Source organism: Nycticebus coucang, chromosome 23 (genome assembly GCF_027406575.1).
Source record: "Nycticebus coucang isolate mNycCou1 chromosome 23, mNycCou1.pri, whole genome shotgun sequence".
Lineage (NCBI taxonomy): Eukaryota > Metazoa > Chordata > Mammalia > Primates > Lorisidae > Nycticebus > Nycticebus coucang.
Window position 1 is genome coordinate 5,383,821 of NC_069802.1, and position 19,379 is coordinate 5,403,199.

Below are 19,379 nucleotides of genomic sequence, written 5' to 3' on the forward strand. Positions count from 1 at the left end.
GGGGCTAAGTGGTTCTGTCTTGTTTTCAGCTGGTTTCTGTTCGACCGTAGTGAAACAGATACTCTGGATTGAAGTCTGAGCTGTGGAGAAAAAACAGCAATTAAGTCATCCTGCCCACCTCTGGCACCAAATGGAAAAGGAAAATCAAACCTTCCGGGTGGCGCCTGTGGCTCAAGGGGTAGGGCGCCGGTCCCATATGCCGGAGGTGGCGGGTTCAAACCTAGTCCCGGCCAAAAACCACAAAAATAAATAAATAAATAAATAAAAGAAAACATATGTCGTGCCTTTAAAAAAAAAAAAAGAAAATCAAACCTTCCTATAACCACACACCCAGGGCACCACCTGAAAAGTCCTCAGTCTATTGGTTCAGTTCAAAAGGTCCAAATCAATTGTCTCAGTTGGCAGCTGTCTCGGGTGGGAGAGTTCAAGAGGTCTCTTGGAGCTGGGTCACAGGGGTCTGGTGACTACTCTGATAAGGCTTACTCCAGTGCTGCGTGGAGTCAGGAGGAGCCACCTAGCAAATAGATCAGTCTGGGAAGGTTGATGGCTCCTTCCCCACCTTGCCCCTTGTTGAACCCAGTCACTGATATCACTGCAGATGGCTGACCCAGTTGCCTGTAGTGAACAGATACTCCAGGGGTTTGCACCTGCCTGAATTGCAAGGAAATCTGCCAGGCCTCTGCACTCTTCCGCTATCTAGCAGGAGGAGGTGAGGCCTGACATCCTCTGGTGCTTGATGAAGGTCAGTGTGTTCACTCAGGCTCAGCCCCGCCCCTGATTGATGTTACTGACAGAACAGAGTAGAACAGAACAGAACAGAGCAACTATGCAGGATTCTGTCTCTCTGTTCCTGCTAAAATCGCCTGCAGAAGATAAGCTGTTCTGAGTTTCAACCTCTTTGCTGCTGGAGGTTTGTATTTGGTTACCTCTCTAAGTTGGCCCTGCCCTGGAACCTTCCCGGGTTTGTGAGTAGCCTCAGGCAAATCCTTTACTCACCGGTGGCCTTCTCTGGTTGCCCAGGGAGACAGGGGGTGTGGCTTCAGAATATCCAGGAGTGAGGCCTGTTGCTATTAAAAAAGAACGGCTGTTGATTTGCCTTTGGGAACCGTAGCTCTGGTGTGGCTTGGACCCAGCCGACCGTTGTCTCCTCGCTCCCACGCTCCAGAGTCAGCATTAACCATACGCAGTTTATGCTCTGTCCACACCCCTCAAGAGATCACCCAAAAATCTGGACTCCTGGGGGACAGTCTCTAGATCTCAGAGTGAGTGCGAAGGAGGGTGAGGGCAAAGGAGAGTACTGGGAGCCCAGAGCTGCAGGTAGCGAGCACACACAGTTCCACACAGTTTTATGCCTGGCCGCACCACTGCCAGAAGACAGCTGCCACTCCGCGTCCCAGGGAACCGCTGGTCTGGAGCAGTTCCCTTCCAGCCGACCGTCCTCACCTCGCTCCCACGCCCCAGAGTCGGCGCAGCTCAGGTACTGTCCACACCCCACGAGAAATCACCCAAGAATCCGGACTCCTGGGGGACAGGCCCCCAGACCCCAGAGTGAGAGTGGAGGGAAGCGCTGGGAGCTCAGCATTGCCAGCGAGGAAGATACAGTTTTATGCCTGGCCGTATTACTGCCCAAGGAGGGCTGTTGCAAGATGCTTCGGGGAAGTGCCCCCCTGGCGTGGCTCCCCCTCAGCCGACTGCCCTCTCCTCGCTCCTGTGCCCGAGGGTCAGCGCTGACCAGCCACAGCTCGGGCACTGTCCACACCCCTGGAGAAATCACCCAAAAATCCGAACTCCTGGGGGACAGGCCTCCAGACCTCAGTGTGAGTGGAGGGGGGTGCTGGGAGTTCAGGGTTGCAGGTAAAGAATATTGACAGTTTTATGCCTGGCAGGAGGACGCCATGGCACCCTAGTAGGGGATGTAGGTCCAGTTTTTAGAAGGTCTCTCCTGTGGAGTGTAGTGGGAGGGCCTTTGATTTCTGCCCGTTTGTTTGTTTGTTTGTTTGTGGGGCTCTTGAGCTGGTCTCGTGAGGGAGGGGACTCCCGTCCGCTTGGTGATGGATTTTGTACCTTTTGTTTGCATCCTTGTGGTCGCAGCTCACCTCAGCGGGGTTGATGTGCGTTCTTCAACCTTCTCTCTTGGTGCATCAGGTTTCTTGCTAAATTTTCATCCCTTAATTCTCCTTCTGGACGGGAGCCTCTGTGGAAAGCTGGCTTCAGTCTGCCATCTTGTCTCCCCCCCTACTTTTTTTTTTCAAGGCAGAGTCTCACTCAGTTGCCCTGGGGTTGAGAGCTGTGGGGTTGAGAGGTATGGGGTTGAGAGCTGTGGGGTTGAGAGCTGTGGCGTTATAACTCACAGCAACTTCAAACTCCTAGGCTCAAGTGATCCTCATTTCTCAGCCTCCTGAGTAGCTGGGACTACAGGCCTATGCCTGGCTATTTTTAGAGACAGGTTCTGGCTCTTTCTCAGGCTGGTCTCCAACTCCTGAGCTCAGGCAATCCACCCTCCTTGGCTTCCTAGAGTGCTAGGATTACAGGCATGGCCACTGTGCCTGGCCCTATGTGCAATTACTTCCTAAACGGATATAATGGTAGCAAGGGAAGGAAAGCCTGTTGTTAATTCAAGTTGTCTCAAATAATTTTTAGGCTTTTTCTCAATACCTTTGGGTCTTAATAGTTAGATTTTGTTGCGTTTTAAAGGATATAGTCGAGGTGTGGATAATCTGGAGGTACAGGCTCCAGATAGAGTACTGAGGACCTGCTTATCCAGAGGGGCTCTTCCTGATCAGAATTGGCCTTGACTGGGTGGATTTCCTTTTCTCTTGTGGTTGAGACAGGAGCCACAGGGAAGAGAACTGTGGAATGTGGCAGTGTCAACACCAGGGAGCACCCCTGTGGCACTAGCGATGGGAATGCCTGATTGAGATTACACCCTTATCAAAGCTACAGTGTGAATCATGTCTACTGCCATGGTCATTCTTTTTTTTTTTTTTTTTTTTTTTGTAGAGACAGAGTCTCACTTTATGGCCCTTGGTAGAATGCCATGGCCTCACATAGCTCACAGCAACCTCCAACTCCTGGGCTTAAGCGATTCTCTTGCCTCAGCCTCCCGAGTAGCTGGGACTACAGGCACCTGCCACAACGCCCGGCTATTTTTTGGTTGCAGTTTGGTCGGGGCCGGGTTTGAACCCGCCACCCTCAGTATACGGGGCCGGCGCCCTACCGACTGAGCCACAGGCGCCGCCCCCATGGTCATTCATTTTGTTCATGAGTCTACCATGTCTGTATGGTTATCTGTTTGGGATACCAAGACACTGAGGCAATTCAAATGCTAGCCTAAACCAGCCATGCAGCTGATGAAAGGTACTTTTCCATTTGAGATATTTGTTCCCTGCAATCAGATAGTAGGAGTGTGACAGAAAGCTGAGGGACACTGTGGGGAAGGGTGTTGAAGGTGTCAGTCATCATCTTGGGGAACCTTGATTAGATTTTCTTATGAAATGACAGGATATAGACAAGTGGGATGGAGAATGGGGAAGTAGAGGGAGGTGAGTTTTTGCTCCCTGGAAATTCTCACCCGGGCACAGAGAGTAACTTCCAGCAGCTCCAGCTGGGGTGAGGGTAAAGTCTATTTTGGCATTTTGAAATGGCAATATTCTTGGACAGCTGTCACATTTTAACTGTTCATTTTCTCATTTTAGAATACTAGGATCTTCAATGGCAGGAGAAGGAGTAACTAGAAGACCGAGATGAATTTTAACACTATTCTAGAAGAGATTCTCATTAAAAGGTCACAGCAGAAAAAGAAGACATCACCCTTAAACTACAAAGAGAGACTTTTTGTCCTTACAAAGTCCGTGTTAACCTACTATGAGGGTCGAGCAGAGGTAAGACACAATCATGATTTTCTTTGTGCTATGTAGATGCTATTTTATAATACTGCCCCTCAATCTTATAGAATAAGCTTTCGGTTAATGAAATTAAGGCAGTGACTTTTTATCATTTGGATTTGAAAGATGAAGTTTAGGATGTGGATAGAAATTACTCATAAATCTGTTGATTATAGGTTTTGTATAATTAACCTACTGCGTTAATCTGTTAGAGAAAGTGTATTCTGATATCAGTTTTAGTCTTTATGGAATTCATTAGGTATTATTTCCATAAACCACTGTATTGTGTATCAGTCTTCCTGACAAATATGAACTGTGCCATTGACCATCAATCTATATGAATATTTCTTTATTATTAAGTGGATGTTACTTAAAACTGTTTAGTGATTGGGTAGACCCAACGTATTATTGACACTGACCTAAAGCACATATTTTCAATGGTTTTTGTGACAAGCAGCTATTCCAAAGTTCCTTTGATGGCAGGAGGGAGGGGCCGCTCATTGAAAACCAGTCCAGTGAACACCTGGCCCAGGGAGGGGTATGGTTGGCCGGTTCCTGAATTTTCCGTGGCTTTGGCTTTTTCTGCAACTAGATGAGGCCCAGGAATGTGGAGTCACTTCTGTCCCCCCAGTTTGCTCCTTATGTTGGGTGTGGCATATTCTAGCACAGCCATGGTCCTCTCTGCTAGAAATATCCTTAGGCTCCAGGGACTGGGCTGCCCCCAGTTGACACTGCGATTGTACAGTGGGTTACAGTGGACTGTTGGTGATAGTGATTTTGGTTTTGATTTTGCTTTTCTTGTGGAGTGCCTTCCTCAGGACTTGATCACCTTGCTTTTCTTTTATTCCCACTGGTTTGGGTCTCCCAGGCAGATTTTTGGCATTGTTTCTCATTGTGGTCCTCAACCCTGTCTATTTTGGCTTGTCACTGTGCCCTATGGAATTCTTCCGGCTCACACAGCTTTGGACCATAATTCCTAAATCCCCCAAATGCTGAAAGCCAAAACTGCAAAAATTGTTTTAGTTGTAAACCCGGACCTGAGAAGAGGCTCTGTTTGGTTTTCATCCTATTCAGCGTGAATATTTGTGTGTGTGTGCGTGAAGAAGTGTTAATGGGTTTAATTGTGCAGGGCTGTTGCGGTCCCTGCTGGGAGTGTTATGTAATTTATGGCATATGTACTATATTTCATTTCTTAAAGAATGCCAGAGAAAGGGTTTCAGATAAGGATTGTTATCAGAAATATGAATGATTTTAAAATCTAAAACAGATTTTAAGGGAAACATTCATAAATTTTTGCTATATGGTCATGATTTGTTATAACTTGAATTTAAGATAGGTAAGTCTAAGAAAAGAAGTATAGCAGTGAAAGTGGTAAAATGTGATTATTTTACCAACCAAAAAGCTTTAGAAACCTGTATCATCTGCTTATGAACTGAGAGCATTGCAATACTTGGCAATAGTTAACTTATGCTAAAGGTGGTAAGTATACAAAGTTAAAAGGGCCTTGATTACCTTAGCTTAAGCAGGATAAAGAGAACCATGGAATCCTTGCCTTCAGAACCTGGTGGTCTTGGTGGCCTTAACCACCAGGAGAACCAGAGGACAGAATGAGGCAGAACAATGTTGAAAACTCAGCCTCTACACTTGCTGTCAGATTTCACCTCCTGTCTGCTGCCCAGCCCAGGAAACCGAGGCCCGTCAGCTTGATTCCTGCCTCACTGCTCTGATCAGTTGGGCATTTTGCTTCCTCCTGGGTTCTTCTCTCTGGGGCTGGCATTCACTGGCCTATTTGTCACCTAGAGCTTGAAATGTGGTCACAGTTTGCTTCTCACAGTTTAAAAATAAATAGTTGCCAATATGAAACAAAATTAAGAATTTTGTGATAAGATCCTTAAAATAACAAAAATGCTGACAATACTGGGCTGAATTCTCTGACCACTCTGGATGGCTTCTAGGCCAGCCCAGTAACCCCTCACTGCTGTTTCTCCCCAGTTTGGGCTACTGTGCACAATTCCTTGTGCTGTGGATAAATTTCCTGGTTTCCATCTCCCTAGCCTTAGAAGCTGTGATCAAGAAGGGCTGTGACATCTGTGAGAATCAACAAGTATGTTAAAAATGGTATTTTGTTAAAGATGTGAAACTAGTAGGGAGTTAGAATAAACCACGGGGGTTTGGGGATTAAAATCAATAGCTCCCCAATAAATAGTCATTTATTTTAATTGTTCATAGTGTTCTTGTTTTCAGGAGAAAAACAGAGAAAGCTGTTGATTGATAGTAACTACAATTCCTAGTTTCTTCCTGGCAATCAAGTACCACTAAAACTTCTTTAAAACTGTTAGCTAATTATGTCAGACAGACATCCTTCCTCTTGGTACTCTCTGGACTCCAGCTCCTTCAACATGATAGCAACAAGCTTTTGTTGAAATTCTTCCTATTAAGTAAAACTTACTGCGCTTTTTGAAGTATGTGGAGAAATTCTGTTCTAGACTATGAGAAATTCAGTTAAGTCATTTCCTCAAAGTCTGGAATTGCAAAAATTACATTTCACATTCTGCTTTGGGTCATTCTTCAGTTTGTCCTTTCTCTTATGGTTGCTAAGTAGTTCTTGCATATTCTAAGAAACTGAGAAAAGATCTCCCTGGAAGTTCATGCTGTTTGATCTTATTCAGAGCAAAGGACCCTGGAGGTTTCATAAGCGATGTTGCTCTCCCTTCCAGGAACTAAGTACCAAGGGGACAGACCACCTGGCATTCCAGTGGGGGCCTCTGTGATACTGATAAGGAGGGCAGAGCAGGGATGGAGTTTAAGCAGCAGAAAGACCTATTGCGCAATGGAGAGAAAACAAGACACAGAGAGATTTCTATTGTATTGAGATGCTGAATAAAAAAATGGAAGTGGTATATATATTTGCAACTATTAAAAAAAGTGTACCTATTTTTAGCTAAGAAATCAGGAATTTTTAAAAGTGGACTTTGGTACTCTTAACTTGCTTGATTTGTTGTCTATAGTGTTGCCCCAATATGGAAACAGGCAAATCATTTATTAAGTTGAAGGAGTCGGGAGACTACTTGTGTCAGGGATCCCCAGGGCCACCTCCACGTTCCATGATTCACTGTGGGACTCACTGGACTCAGCCCTGAGTCATACTCACAGCTGTGATTTATTACAGTGAAGGAAACATCAGCAAAGGGAAAAGACATGCCGGGCTGGGAAGCAGCTTCCAAGAGTCTTATCCCAGTGAAATCCCGAAGGATGTACATAATTCCTCCAAAATCGAGTTTGGGCAATTATGAAAGGCTGTCTACCGGGGAAACTTACTGGTGACTCGGAGCCCACGGTTTTTATTGGGGGCCAGTCACATAGGTGGCTTATGCTTAGCGCACCCAAGTTGCAGACTCTGGGAAGAAAGTAGTGTTCAGTATAAACGATGTTAGTACACTTACATCGCAGTGACCCACCACCTTCTCAGTCCTGGGCATGGTGGGACCCTTCCAGAGCCCAAGCTCCCAGCCAAGGACACCCTTGTAGATGAGCCTTTCTTGGCACATTAGTCTCAGGCCTGCTTTGTTAACCCTTCTGTTCACGTTAGTGTTAAAATGAGACAACTTATTAAGCACTAGCTCCACACCGCCCTCTATGCTAAGTACTTTACATGCATTATTTCATGTATTGACACACAATTCTGTATTGTCTTGTTAGACTTAATTTCAAAATGAGGAACTGAGGCTTAGAAAGGTTAAACACTTGTATATCACATGCCATACAAGAAATTGCATACACCTGCTAGAAATTGCAGGTGTATTTTCTCAAAGCCTATCTTCGAAACAGCCTTGATATTCCATGAAAAATTAGAAAAAAATGTGTTGGCTGGGCACAGTGGCTCACGCCTGTAATCCTATCACTCTGAGTGGCTGAGGTGGGTGGATTGCTGGAGCTCAGGAATTAGAGACCAGCTTCAGCAAGAGTGAGATCCCTGTCTCTAAAAAAAAAAAAAAAAAATAGCCAGGTGTTTTGGTGGGAACCAGTAGTCCCAGCTACTCAGGAGGCTGAGGCAAGAGAGTCACTTGAGCCTAAGAGTTTGAGGTTGCTGTGAGCTATGACACCACAGCATTCAATCCCAGGGCAACTGAGTGAGGGCAACTGTTTCAAACAGAAAGAAAGAAAAAAAAAATCTGTTAAAGCTCTCCATACCTCAGGTAAATTCTTTAAAAAATGTTTTTGAAGATGTTTTTATTTATTACTTTTGGTTGTGACATTTAAAAATATTTTCTGCTGGGCATAGTGGCTCACACCTGTAATCCTAGCACTCTTGGAGGCTGAGGCGGGTGATTGCTTGAGCTCAGGAGTTTCAGACCAGCTTGACAAGAGGAAAACCCCATCTCTACTAAAAATATAAATTAGAAAATAAAAATAGAAAAATTAGTTGGGCATCATGGTGCCTGTCTGTAGTCCCAGCTGTTCGGAAGGCTGAGGGAGGAGGTTTGCTCGAACCCACAAGTTTGAGGTTGTAGTGAGCTATGATGACTCTACCACACTCTACCCAGGCAACAAAGTGAGACTGTGGCAAAACTTTTTTTTTTCTTTGTGGTAGGAAAAAATTAATACGAGACAGCGTTTTGTTCTAGATGTACCACTATGTAATTGGACTTTATAAAATAATTTTCTTCAATTTGTGTATATAGTTTAAAAATTATTTGTATCTTTATACTTTAAAAAATTATTTAACTTTATAATTGATACATAATCTCTTCTTACATTATTATCATTTTCTTTTTAGAGGCAGGGTCTCCCCATATTGCCCACTCTGGTATCAAACTCCTGGGCTTAGGTGATCCTCCTGCCTCAGCCTCCCGAGTAGCTGGGACTACAGGTGTGCACCACCGGGCCCAGCTTTTTTGTACTCCTAACTCTTCCCTTTTCATTAGCATTTCAACTCCAACACACTGTGATCTGTTACCTAGCACTGTTGGTCAGAGTTTTACAGAAAAACTGAACCCATGGGACATGTGCATATGATATACACATACGTCTGTTGTGTGTGATAGGATATATATCATAAGGAACTGGTTTATACAGTTATGGAGGCTAAGAAGTTCCAGGATCTGGTCTTTGGCAGTTGGAGACCCAGGAAAGCTGGTGATGTAATTCGGTCTGAGTCTGAAGCCCTGAGAAGCAGATGAGCCAGTGATATAAATCCCAGGTCCAGGGCAGGAGAAGATGAGATGAGATATCCTAGCTCTGGTAGTGAGGCAGGAGAAAAGGGGCACATTTCTCTTCCCTCCACCTTCTGTTCTGTCCAGGATGGGAAGACACCAGCTCACACTGGGAGGGCAGTCTACTTATGGAGTGCACCGACTCATGTGCTACCCTCCTGGAGAAACACCCTGACAGACACATCTGGAAACAGTGTTTACTCTGGGCACCCCACGTCCCATTGATGTACGCCAGTGAATTCTTCCCTCCTCTAGTCCATATCGCCACTCCTGGCCCTGTTTCAGGTGGATGACTGCCCTGTCTTCCCTCTCTAGTCCTTATCTCCACTCCTGGCCCTGTTTCAGGTGGGTCACTGCCCTGTCTTCCCTCTCTAGTCCTTATCTCTGCTCCTGGCCCTGTTTCACATGGGTCACTGCCCTGTCTTCCCTCTCTAGTCCTTATCTCTGCTCCTGGTCCTGTTTCAGGTGGGTCACTGCCCTGTCTTCCCTCTCTAGTCCTTATCTCCGCTCCTGGCCCTGTTTCAGGTGGGTCACTGCCCTGTCTTCCCTCTCTAGTCCTTATCTCTGCTCCTGGCCCTGTTTCACGTGGGTCACTGCCCTGTCTTCCCTCTCTAGTCCTTATCTCTGCTCCTGGCCCCTGTTTCAGGTGGGTCACTGCCCTGTCTTCCCTCTCTAGTCCTTATCTCTGCTCCTGGCCCTGTTTCAGGTGGGTCACTGCCCTGTCTTCCCTCTCTAGTCCTTATCTCTGCTCCTGGCCCCTGTTTCAGGTGGGTCACTGCCCTGTCTTCCCTCTCTAGTCCTTATCTCTGCTCCTGGCCCCTGTTTCAGGTGGGTCACTGCCCTGTCTTCCCTCTCTAGTCCTTATCTCTGCTCCTGGCCCTGTTTCAGGTGGGTCACTGCCCTGTCTTCCCCCTCTAGTCCTTATCTCCGCTCCTGGTCCTGTTTCAGGAGGGTCACTGCCCTGTCTTCCCTCTCTAGTCCTTATCTCTGCTCCTGGCCCCTGTTTCAGGTGGGTCACTGCCCTGTCTTCCCTCTCTAGTCCTTATCTCTGCTCCTGGCCCTGTTTCAGGTGGGTCACTGCCCTGTCTTCCCTCTCTAGTCCTTATCTCCGCTCCTGGCCCTGTTTCAGGTGGGTCACTGCCCTGTCTTCCCTCTCTAGTCCTTATCTCCGCTCCTGGTCTCTGTTTCAGGTTGGTCATTGCCCTGTCTTCCCTCTCTAGTCCTTATCTCCGCTCCTGGCCCCTGTTTCAGGTGGGTCACTGCTCTGTCTTCCCTCTCTAGTCCTTATCTCCGCTCCTGGCCCCTGTTTCAGGTGGGTCACTGCCCTGTCTTCCCTCTCTAGTCCTTATCTCTGCTCCTGGTCCTGTTTCAGGTGGGTCACTGCCCTGTCTTCCCTCTCTAGTCCTTATCTCCGCTCCTGGCCCCTGTTTCAGGTCGGTCACTGCCCTGTCTTCCCTCTCTAGTCCTTATCTCCGCTCCTGTCCCTGTTTCAGGTGGGTCACTGCCCTGTCTTCCCTCTCTAGTCCTTATCTCCGCTCCTGGCCCTGTTTCAGGTGGGTCACTGCCCTGTCTTCCCTCTCTAGTCCTTATCTCTGCTCCTGGCCCCTGTTTCAGTTGGGTCACTGCCCTGTCTTCCCTCTCTAGTCCTTATCTCTGCTCCTGGCCCTGTTTCAGGTGGGTCACTGCCCTGTCTTCCCTCTCTAGTCCTTATCTCTGCTCCTGGCCCTGTTTCAGGTCGGTCACTGCCCTGTCTTCCCTCTCTAGTCCTTATCTCTGCTCCTGGCCCTGTTTCAGGTGGGTCACTGCCCTGTCTTCCCTCTCTAGTCCTTATCTCTGCTCCTGGCCCTGTTTCAGGTCGGTCACTGCCCTGTCTTCCCTCTCTAGTCCTTATCTCCGCTCCTGGTCTCTGTTTCAGGTCGGTCACTGCCCTGTCTTCCCTCTCTAGTCCTTATCTCCGCTCCTGGCCCCTGTTTCAGGTGGGTCACTGCCCTGTCTTCCCTCTCTAGTCCTTATCTCCGCTCCTGGCCCCTGTTTCAGGTGGGTCACTGCCCTGTCTTCCCTCTCTAGTCCTTATCTCTGCTCCTGGCCCTGTTTCAGGTGGGTCACTGCCCTGTCTTCCCTCTCTAGTCCTTATCTCCGCTCCTGGCCCCTGTTTCAGGTCGGTCACTGCCCTGTCTTCCCTCTCTAGTCCTTATCTCCGCTCCTGTCCCTGTTTCAGGTGGGTCACTACCCTGTCTTCCCTCTCTAGTCCTTATCTCCGCTCCTGGCCCTGTTTCAGGTGGGTCACTGCCCTGTCTTCCCTCTCTAGTCCTTATCTCTGCTCCTGGTCCTGTTTCAGGTGGGTCACTGCCCTGTCTTCCCTCTCTAGTCCTTATCTCCGCTCCTGGCCCCTGTTTCAGGTGGGTCACTGCCCTGTCTTCCCCCTCTAGTCCTTATCTCCGTTCCTGGCCCTGTTTCAGGTGGGTCACTGCCCTGTCTTCCCTCTCTAGTCCTTATCTCCGCTCCTGGTCCTGTTTCAGGTGGGTCACTGCCCTGTCTTCCCTCTCTAGTCCTTATCTCTGCTCCTCTCCCTGTTTCAGGTGGGTCACTGCCCTGTCTTCCCTCTCTAGTCCGTATCTCCGCTCCTGGCCCTGTTTCAGGTGGGTCACTGCCCTGTCTTCCCTCTCTAGTCCTTATCTCCGCTCCTGGCCCTGTTTCAGGTGGGTCACTGCCCTGTCTTCCCTCTCTAGTCCTTATCTCTGCTCCTGGCCCTGTTTCAGGTCGGTCACTGCCCTGTCTTCCCTCTCTAGTCCTTATCTCTGCTCCTGGCCCTGTTTCAGGTGGGTCACTGCCCTGTCTTCCCTCTCTAGTCCTTATCTCTGCTCCCGGCCCTGTTTCAGGTCGGTCACTGCCCTGTCTTCCCTCTCTAGTCCTTATCTCCGCTCCTGGTCTCTGTTTCAGGTCGGTCACTGCCCTGTCTTCCCTCTCTAGTCCTTATCTCCGCTCCTGGCCCCTGTTTCAGGTGGGTCACTGCCCTGTCTTCCCTCTCTAGTCCTTATCTCTGCTCCTGGCCCTGTTTCAGGTGGGTCACTGCCCTGTCTTCCCTTTCTAGTCCTTATCTCCGCTCCTGGCCCCTGTTTCAGGTCGGTCACTGCCCTGTCTTCCCTCTCTAGTCCTTATCTCCGCTCCTGGTTTCAGGTGGCTCACTGCCGTCTTCCCTCTCTAGTCCTTATCTCCGCTCCTGGCCCCTGTTTCAGGTGGGTCACTGCCCTGTCTTCCCTCTCTAGTCCTTATCTCCGTTCCTGGCCCTGTTTCAGGTGGGTCACTGCCCTGTCTTCCCTCTCTAGTCCTTATCTCTGCTCCTCTCCCTGTTTCAGGTGGGTCACTGCCCTGTCTTCCCTCTCTAGTCCTTATCTCCGCTCCTGGCCCTGTTTCAGGTGGGTCACTGCCCTGTCTTCCCTCTCTAGTCCTTATCTCCGCTCCTGGCCCTGTTTCAGGTGGGTCACTGCCCTGTCTTCCCTCTCTAGTCCTTATCTCTGCTCCTGGCCCCTGTTTCAGTTGGGTCACTGCCCTGTCTTCCCTCTCTAGTCCTTATCTCCGCTCCTGGCCCCTGTTTCAGGTCGGTCACTGCCCTGTCTTCCCTCTCTAGTCCTTATCTCCGCTCCTGTCCCTGTTTCAGGTGGGTCACTGCCCTGTCTTCCCTCTCTAGTCCTTATCTCCGCTCCTGGCCCTGTTTCAGGTGGGTCACTGCCCTGTCTTCCCTCTCTAGTCCTTATCTCTGCTCCTGGCCCCTGTTTCAGTTGGGTCACTGCCCTGTCTTCCCTCTCTAGTCCTTATCTCTGCTCCTGGCCCTGTTTCAGGTGGGTCACTGCCCTGTCTTCCCTCTCTAGTCCTTATCTCTGCTCCTGGCCCTGTTTCAGGTCGGTCACTGCCCTGTCTTCCCTCTCTAGTCCTTATCTCTGCTCCTGGCCCTGTTTCAGGTGGGTCACTGCCCTGTCTTCCCTCTCTAGTCCTTATCTCTGCTCCTGGCCCTGTTTCAGGTCGGTCACTGCCCTGTCTTCCCTCTCTAGTCCTTATCTCCGCTCCTGGTCTCTGTTTCAGGTCGGTCACTGCCCTGTCTTCCCTCTCTAGTCCTTATCTCCGCTCCTGGCCCCTGTTTCAGGTGGGTCACTGCCCTGTCTTCCCTCTCTAGTCCTTATCTCCGCTCCTGGCCCCTGTTTCAGGTGGGTCACTGCCCTGTCTTCCCTCTCTAGTCCTTATCTCTGCTCCTGGCCCTGTTTCAGGTGGGTCACTGCCCTGTCTTCCCTCTCTAGTCCTTATCTCCGCTCCTGGCCCCTGTTTCAGGTCGGTCACTGCCCTGTCTTCCCTCTCTAGTCCTTATCTCCGCTCCTGTCCCTGTTTCAGGTGGGTCACTGCCCTGTCTTCCCTCTCTAGTCCTTATCTCCGCTCCTGGCCCTGTTTCAGGTGGGTCACTGCCCTGTCTTCCCTCTCTAGTCCTTATCTCTGCTCCTGGTCCTGTTTCAGGTGGGTCACTGCCCTGTCTTCCCTCTCTAGTCCTTATCTCCGCTCCTGGCCCCTGTTTCAGGTGGGTCACTGCCCTGTCTTCCCCCTCTAGTCCTTATCTCCGTTCCTGGCCCTGTTTCAGGTGGGTCACTGCCCTGTCTTCCCTCTCTAGTCCTTATCTCCGCTCCTGGTCCTGTTTCAGGTGGGTCACTGCCCTGTCTTCCCTCTCTAGTCCTTATCTCTGCTCCTCTCCCTGTTTCAGGTGGGTCACTGCCCTGTCTTCCCTCTCTAGTCCGTATCTCCGCTCCTGGCCCTGTTTCAGGTGGGTCACTGCCCTGTCTTCCCTCTCTAGTCCTTATCTCCGCTCCTGGCCCTGTTTCAGGTGGGTCACTGCCCTGTCTTCCCTCTCTAGTCCTTATCTCTGCTCCTGGCCCTGTTTCAGGTCGGTCACTGCCCTGTCTTCCCTCTCTAGTCCTTATCTCTGCTCCTGGCCCTGTTTCAGGTGGGTCACTGCCCTGTCTTCCCTCTCTAGTCCTTATCTCTGCTCCCGGCCCTGTTTCAGGTCGGTCACTGCCCTGTCTTCCCTCTCTAGTCCTTATCTCCGCTCCTGGTCTCTGTTTCAGGTCGGTCACTGCCCTGTCTTCCCTCTCTAGTCCTTATCTCCGCTCCTGGCCCCTGTTTCAGGTGGGTCACTGCCCTGTCTTCCCTCTCTAGTCCTTATCTCTGCTCCTGGCCCTGTTTCAGGTGGGTCACTGCCCTGTCTTCCCTTTCTAGTCCTTATCTCCGCTCCTGGCCCCTGTTTCAGGTCGGTCACTGCCCTGTCTTCCCTCTCTAGTCCTTATCTCCGCTCCTGGTTTCAGGTGGCTCACTGCCGTCTTCCCTCTCTAGTCCTTATCTCCGCTCCTGGCCCCTGTTTCAGGTGGGTCACTGCCCTGTCTTCCCTCTCTAGTCCTTATCTCCGTTCCTGGCCCTGTTTCAGGTGGGTCACTGCCCTGTCTTCCCTCTCTAGTCCTTATCTCTGCTCCTCTCCCTGTTTCAGGTGGGTCACTGCCCTGTCTTCCCTCTCTAGTCCTTATCTCCGCTCCTGGCCCTGTTTCAGGTGGGTCACTGCCCTGTCTTCCCTCTCTAGTCCTTATCTCTGCTCCTGGCCCCTGTTTCAGGTGGGTCACTGCCCTGTCTTCCCTCTCTAGTCCGTATCTCTGCTCCTGGCCCTGTTTCAGGTGGGTCACTGCCCTGTCTTCCCTCTCTAGTCCTTATCTCCGCTCCTGGCCCTGTTTCAGGTGGGTCACTGCCCTGTCTTCCCTCTCTAGTCCTTATGTCCGCTCCTGGCCCTGTTTCAGGTGGGTCACTGCCCTGTCTTCCCTCTCTAGTCCTTATCTCCATTCCTAACCCCTGATTCAGGTGGATCACTGTCCTGTCTTCCCTCCGTTTGTCCTTATCTCCACTCCTGTTCCCTGTTTCAAGTGGATCACTGCCCTACCTGATTTAATGTTTAGATCGTCATCTTTCCTAGCCAGCCTGCAGAGGGATATTTAAAAACCAAAGCTTCTCTAAGATCAGGTTAAAACTCCTTAGCTTGAAATACAATATTTTGTTTTTTGAGAGAAAGTCTCACTCAGTCTGTTGCCCTGGGTACAGTGCCGTGGCGTCATAGTTCACAGCAACCTCAAATCTTGGTCTCGAGAGATCCTCTTGCCTCAGCCTCCTGAGTAGCTGGGACTGCAGGAGCCCACCACACCTGGCTAGTTATTTTTTTAAAATAGAGACAGGGGGTCTCACTCTTACTCAGGCTGATCTCTAACTCTTAAGCTCAGGAAAACCCCCTGCCTCCGCCTCCCGGAGTGCAGGGATAACAGGTGTGAGCTGCCGTGCCCGTCCCATGAGTACAAGGTCCTGATACAGGTTTTCCCTCCTCTCTGCATCTTCCACCCTCAGCCGTGTCTCCTACTTGCAGTTGTCCCTTCATGCTGTGGCTTTGGCAATATTGTTATATCAACTTGGAGTGACATACTCCTCTGCCTGTCTGCTAGGAGCCATTTATCCACCTGCTGTGTATAAATTGGGGGGTGCTGAGTATCACTCATGTTGCCTAACACAGTTCCATTCCCATCTTCTCTGAAACCTTTCCTGTATCCCTCCTGTCAAAAGTAAACAGACCCCTCACCCATCCCTTTGTGCTCGGTCCACACTTTTGTCATGGCATTGTCATGAACTGTCTTTATTTACATATCTGCATTGCCCATTGGGTTTTAGGCTCCTGCGATAATGTAATATAATAAGAAATACATATTGTGGTCTTTTGCCTCAAGATGACAGGTGTGTTTCTTGTTATTCATAATAAGCTGTTTTTAGCCATGCTGGTGTTTATGTTAATGGAAAGTCAGCTCATTTCGGGACTTTAGGATGGGGTCTGGACTGCCAGGGGAGCCACCCACGTGATTTCAGCCTCATCCTCTAGCCTCTGGGGAGGGCAGAGAGATTGGAAGGTGAACTGATCACAAATGACCAATGATTTAATCCATCATCCCTATGCCATGAAACCTCCATAAAAACACTAACTGAAGAGGTTCAGAGAGTTTCCAAGTTGGTGAACAAGAATGCATTCATGGCCGGGTGTGACAATCATTGCCTGGAACCAGCACAGACCCCACAATCCACCCCAATCACTCTGGGAGGCTGATTGGGGTGGATTGCTTGAGCTCAGGAGTTTAAGACCAGCCTGAACAAAAGCGAGACCCCATCTCTACTAAAAATAGAAAAACTAGCTTGATTTTGTGGCAGGTGCCTGTAGTCCCAGCTACTCAGGAGGCTGAGGCAGGAGGATCAATTGAGCTCAAGACTTTGAGGTTGCTGTGAGCTATGATGCCACTTCACTCTACCCAGGGCAACAGAATGAGTGAAACTTGGTCTCAGAAAAAACAAACAAGGAAAAAATCAAAAAAAGAATGCACTCACATGGTGGGAGGGTGTTGCACCCCACACTGCGTAGGGCCAGAAGCTCCTGCACTTGCCACCCCCCCCTGGGCTTCACCCTATCAATCTCTTCATCTGGCTCTCCATTTCTATCCTTGAAAATAGGCTTTGTAATTAGTTGGTAATAGGAAGCATACTTTCTCTGGTTTCTGTGAGCCATTCTTGCAAATTTTTGAACCTTCGGAGAGGTTTATGGGAACCTTCCATTTGTAGCCAAGTTGGATAGAAGTTGTGGGGGATCCACGGCTGTGACTGACATCTGAAATGGGGGACAGGCTGTGAGAGTTAGCCCTTAACCTGTGGGGTCTGTGCTGGTTCCAGGCAATTATTGTCAGAATTAAGGTGCCTGCAGCAAACTGGAGAATTGGTTGGTGTGAGAAACCCTTCCAGTTATTTGGTGTGGAAGTGTTGAGAGTTTAGTTTTAGTGTTTTTTCTTTTTAGCTTCTTGAGGGCAGGGTTCATAGCTTATCCATTTTTGTATTTCTGAGGGCCTCGCCCAGAGTGGGCATGGTTGGGTGGATTAAAGGAGAGTTGGGGTCCTCAATCCTTAGAACCAGGTAGAGCAAATTTAACCTAATGTATATCCTGAACCATGACAACCAGAAAGGCTGTTATACCACTAACAGGTAGAAGAGCCAGGATCTGAACCTTGCTATTCTGGCTCTAAGTTCAGTTCTCTTTCTAAAAATACCACTGGGCCTCTTGTAACATTTAATCTGGTTGTGCTGCAGCTGAACATTCTCTTTTACCCAGGTTGACTGGCAGGGAGGTGGAGACACTCAGTTATGAGTCCCCTCAACACACTGAAAAATCTCTCCTGTTTCTGTAGGTTCTCGTGGGTCATATTGGGTTGTATCCTTAACCCTAGATTAGGTAGATCCCCAAGTGGGAACGACAGAGCACTTCCTGAGATTCTCGGGCATTGGTGTGGAGAGGGAAAAAGTAATTCTTTTTACTACAGGGCAATTGGAAGCAGCTGCACCCAACTGTTGCAGTACCAGGCAGTTTATCACCTTGAAAAAATTGGCTTGGCTCTAAGTTCTTTATGTAGTAGTGTGTGATAAGATTTTTCTGGTTCTGACAATTCTTAGCTATATTATGCCATGAAAACTCATTTTCTCATTGGCACTCGAGCTTCCTTGTTTCTGAAGTAAGGTGGTATCAAACTTCCTTTCTTGTGTGTTTCAATTTCCTTTCTGTGTCTCCTCTCTCATTTCTGATTCACATGTGTGTTCTTACTCTGCTCTCCTAGACCCGACTTTCCTCATCTTTAATCAATTAAAAAGGCCAAGATGCCAGGCCTCAGTCCAACGGTCTGATTTATCCCTTACTTTGCCAAATTGTTTATCTTCATTTAATAATATTTACTGCTTTTCTCTAGGAAGCTGAAACCTACTTCAGACAGAACTGGGGAGACTATCATTCCTTCCATTCACACCTCTAAAATTTCTTTTTGTATCTTTTTATTTTACTATAATTTCTAGGTATGGTAGCAATTACTCTAGGAGACAGTTTAAAAATAAATCAAATTGGGGTGGCTCAAAGGAGTAGGGCTGGAGGTGGCAGGTTCAAACTCAGCCCTGGCCAGAAACTGCAAAAAAAAAAAAGAAAGAAAGAAAGAAAGAAAGAAAGAAATCAAATTGTATGTGTAGAGGAAAGTTTTATGGCAAAAATATAGACCTAAATACATTTTTTTCCCCTGGGGAGCGAAGGTTGGGGGAGAATTGGGGAAAACTTCCACTTGGCCACGGGTGGGCTTGTCAGCAGGGGTGGGCAGGACGAGCCCACTCAGTACAGAGGGCCCTGGAGTGAAAGGGGCTTAGTGTGTTTGTGGAAGGTCCCATTCCTAGACCTATGTAGGTGTATCTACCTGATAATTATGCATGCATGTACAAGAGGATAACTGATTTGTTACTGCAAAAAAGAATCGTGCAATTTTAGAGCTCAAAGAGACTTCAAAGAATGACCTTCAGATTTTTCACTTGTGGAAACTGAATATGGTTTGTTTCAAGTAACTTAGTAGGCTGTTTTTTTAAGCCTGAAGCAAACCTCAGATCCGTGTTCTTGGGTCATCCTCTGATCCACTGCTTAAGTTCTGCGAAGGATGGGTTCAGCTTGCCCATCAAGATGAAGTCCCTATACACTGTCAATAATACTGACGGTTATCATGAATCTCCCCTAGTGACTATTCAGTCTTTTGCTTAAAAACACAGATGCTCTGCGACTTATGATGGGGTTAGATCCTGATAAACCCATTGTAAGTTGAAAATGCATTTAATATACCTAAGTACTGCTCATCATAGCTTAGTCCAGCCTCACTTAAACATGCTCACAACACTTATCTACCTGTGTTAGCCTACATTTGGACAAAATCATCTAACCCAAAGCCTATTTTATAATAAAGTGTTGACTTTCTCATGTAATTTACGAATACTGCACTGAATATGAAAAGCAGAACGGTGGTACAGTTACTCCAAGTATGATCACTACTGTGTGTTATAAGTCAGAACATTGAAGCTGAACCATCAGAAATTGCAGACCTCAGACTCATTCCTTTTCTGGCCTCGAAGCTGTGCTCCTGTGCCTGCCAGCTCTCGAGCCCCATCACGATCCTCCTTAGATGTGTGGCCTTGTGTACCTCCCCCCGTTGCCTTTTCTGAATTTCCTGTTTAATTTCCTGCTAATTTATGTGAGTTATTATCATTGCCTTTTTTTCTCACCAGCTATGTAATAATCTCCTAGAGGGCATAAGTTGTTGTTTCATCATTTAAACATAACACACAATACCTTGCACACACTAGATCAGTGATTTTCAACTAGTGTGCC

General features: G+C 48.3%; 1 protein-coding gene across 7 annotated transcripts in view; it reads left to right on the forward strand.

Moving 5' to 3' along the window:
• Nucleotides 1–19,379, forward strand: part of TEC (tec protein tyrosine kinase) — a 159,841-nt gene that overhangs the window by 63,752 nt on the left and 76,710 nt on the right. For 6 of the 7 annotated variants that reach the window (XM_053578025.1, XM_053578021.1, XM_053578024.1 and 3 more), the window contains exon 2: nt 3,696–3,881. In XM_053578025.1, the coding sequence (XP_053434000.1) occupies nt 3,744–3,881 (138 nt within the window). In that variant the 5' untranslated portion in view covers nt 3,696–3,743. Of the gene's footprint in view, nt 1–3,693; nt 3,882–19,379 lie in introns of those variants that run through there. The other variant, XM_053578022.1, reaches the window with a different exon arrangement.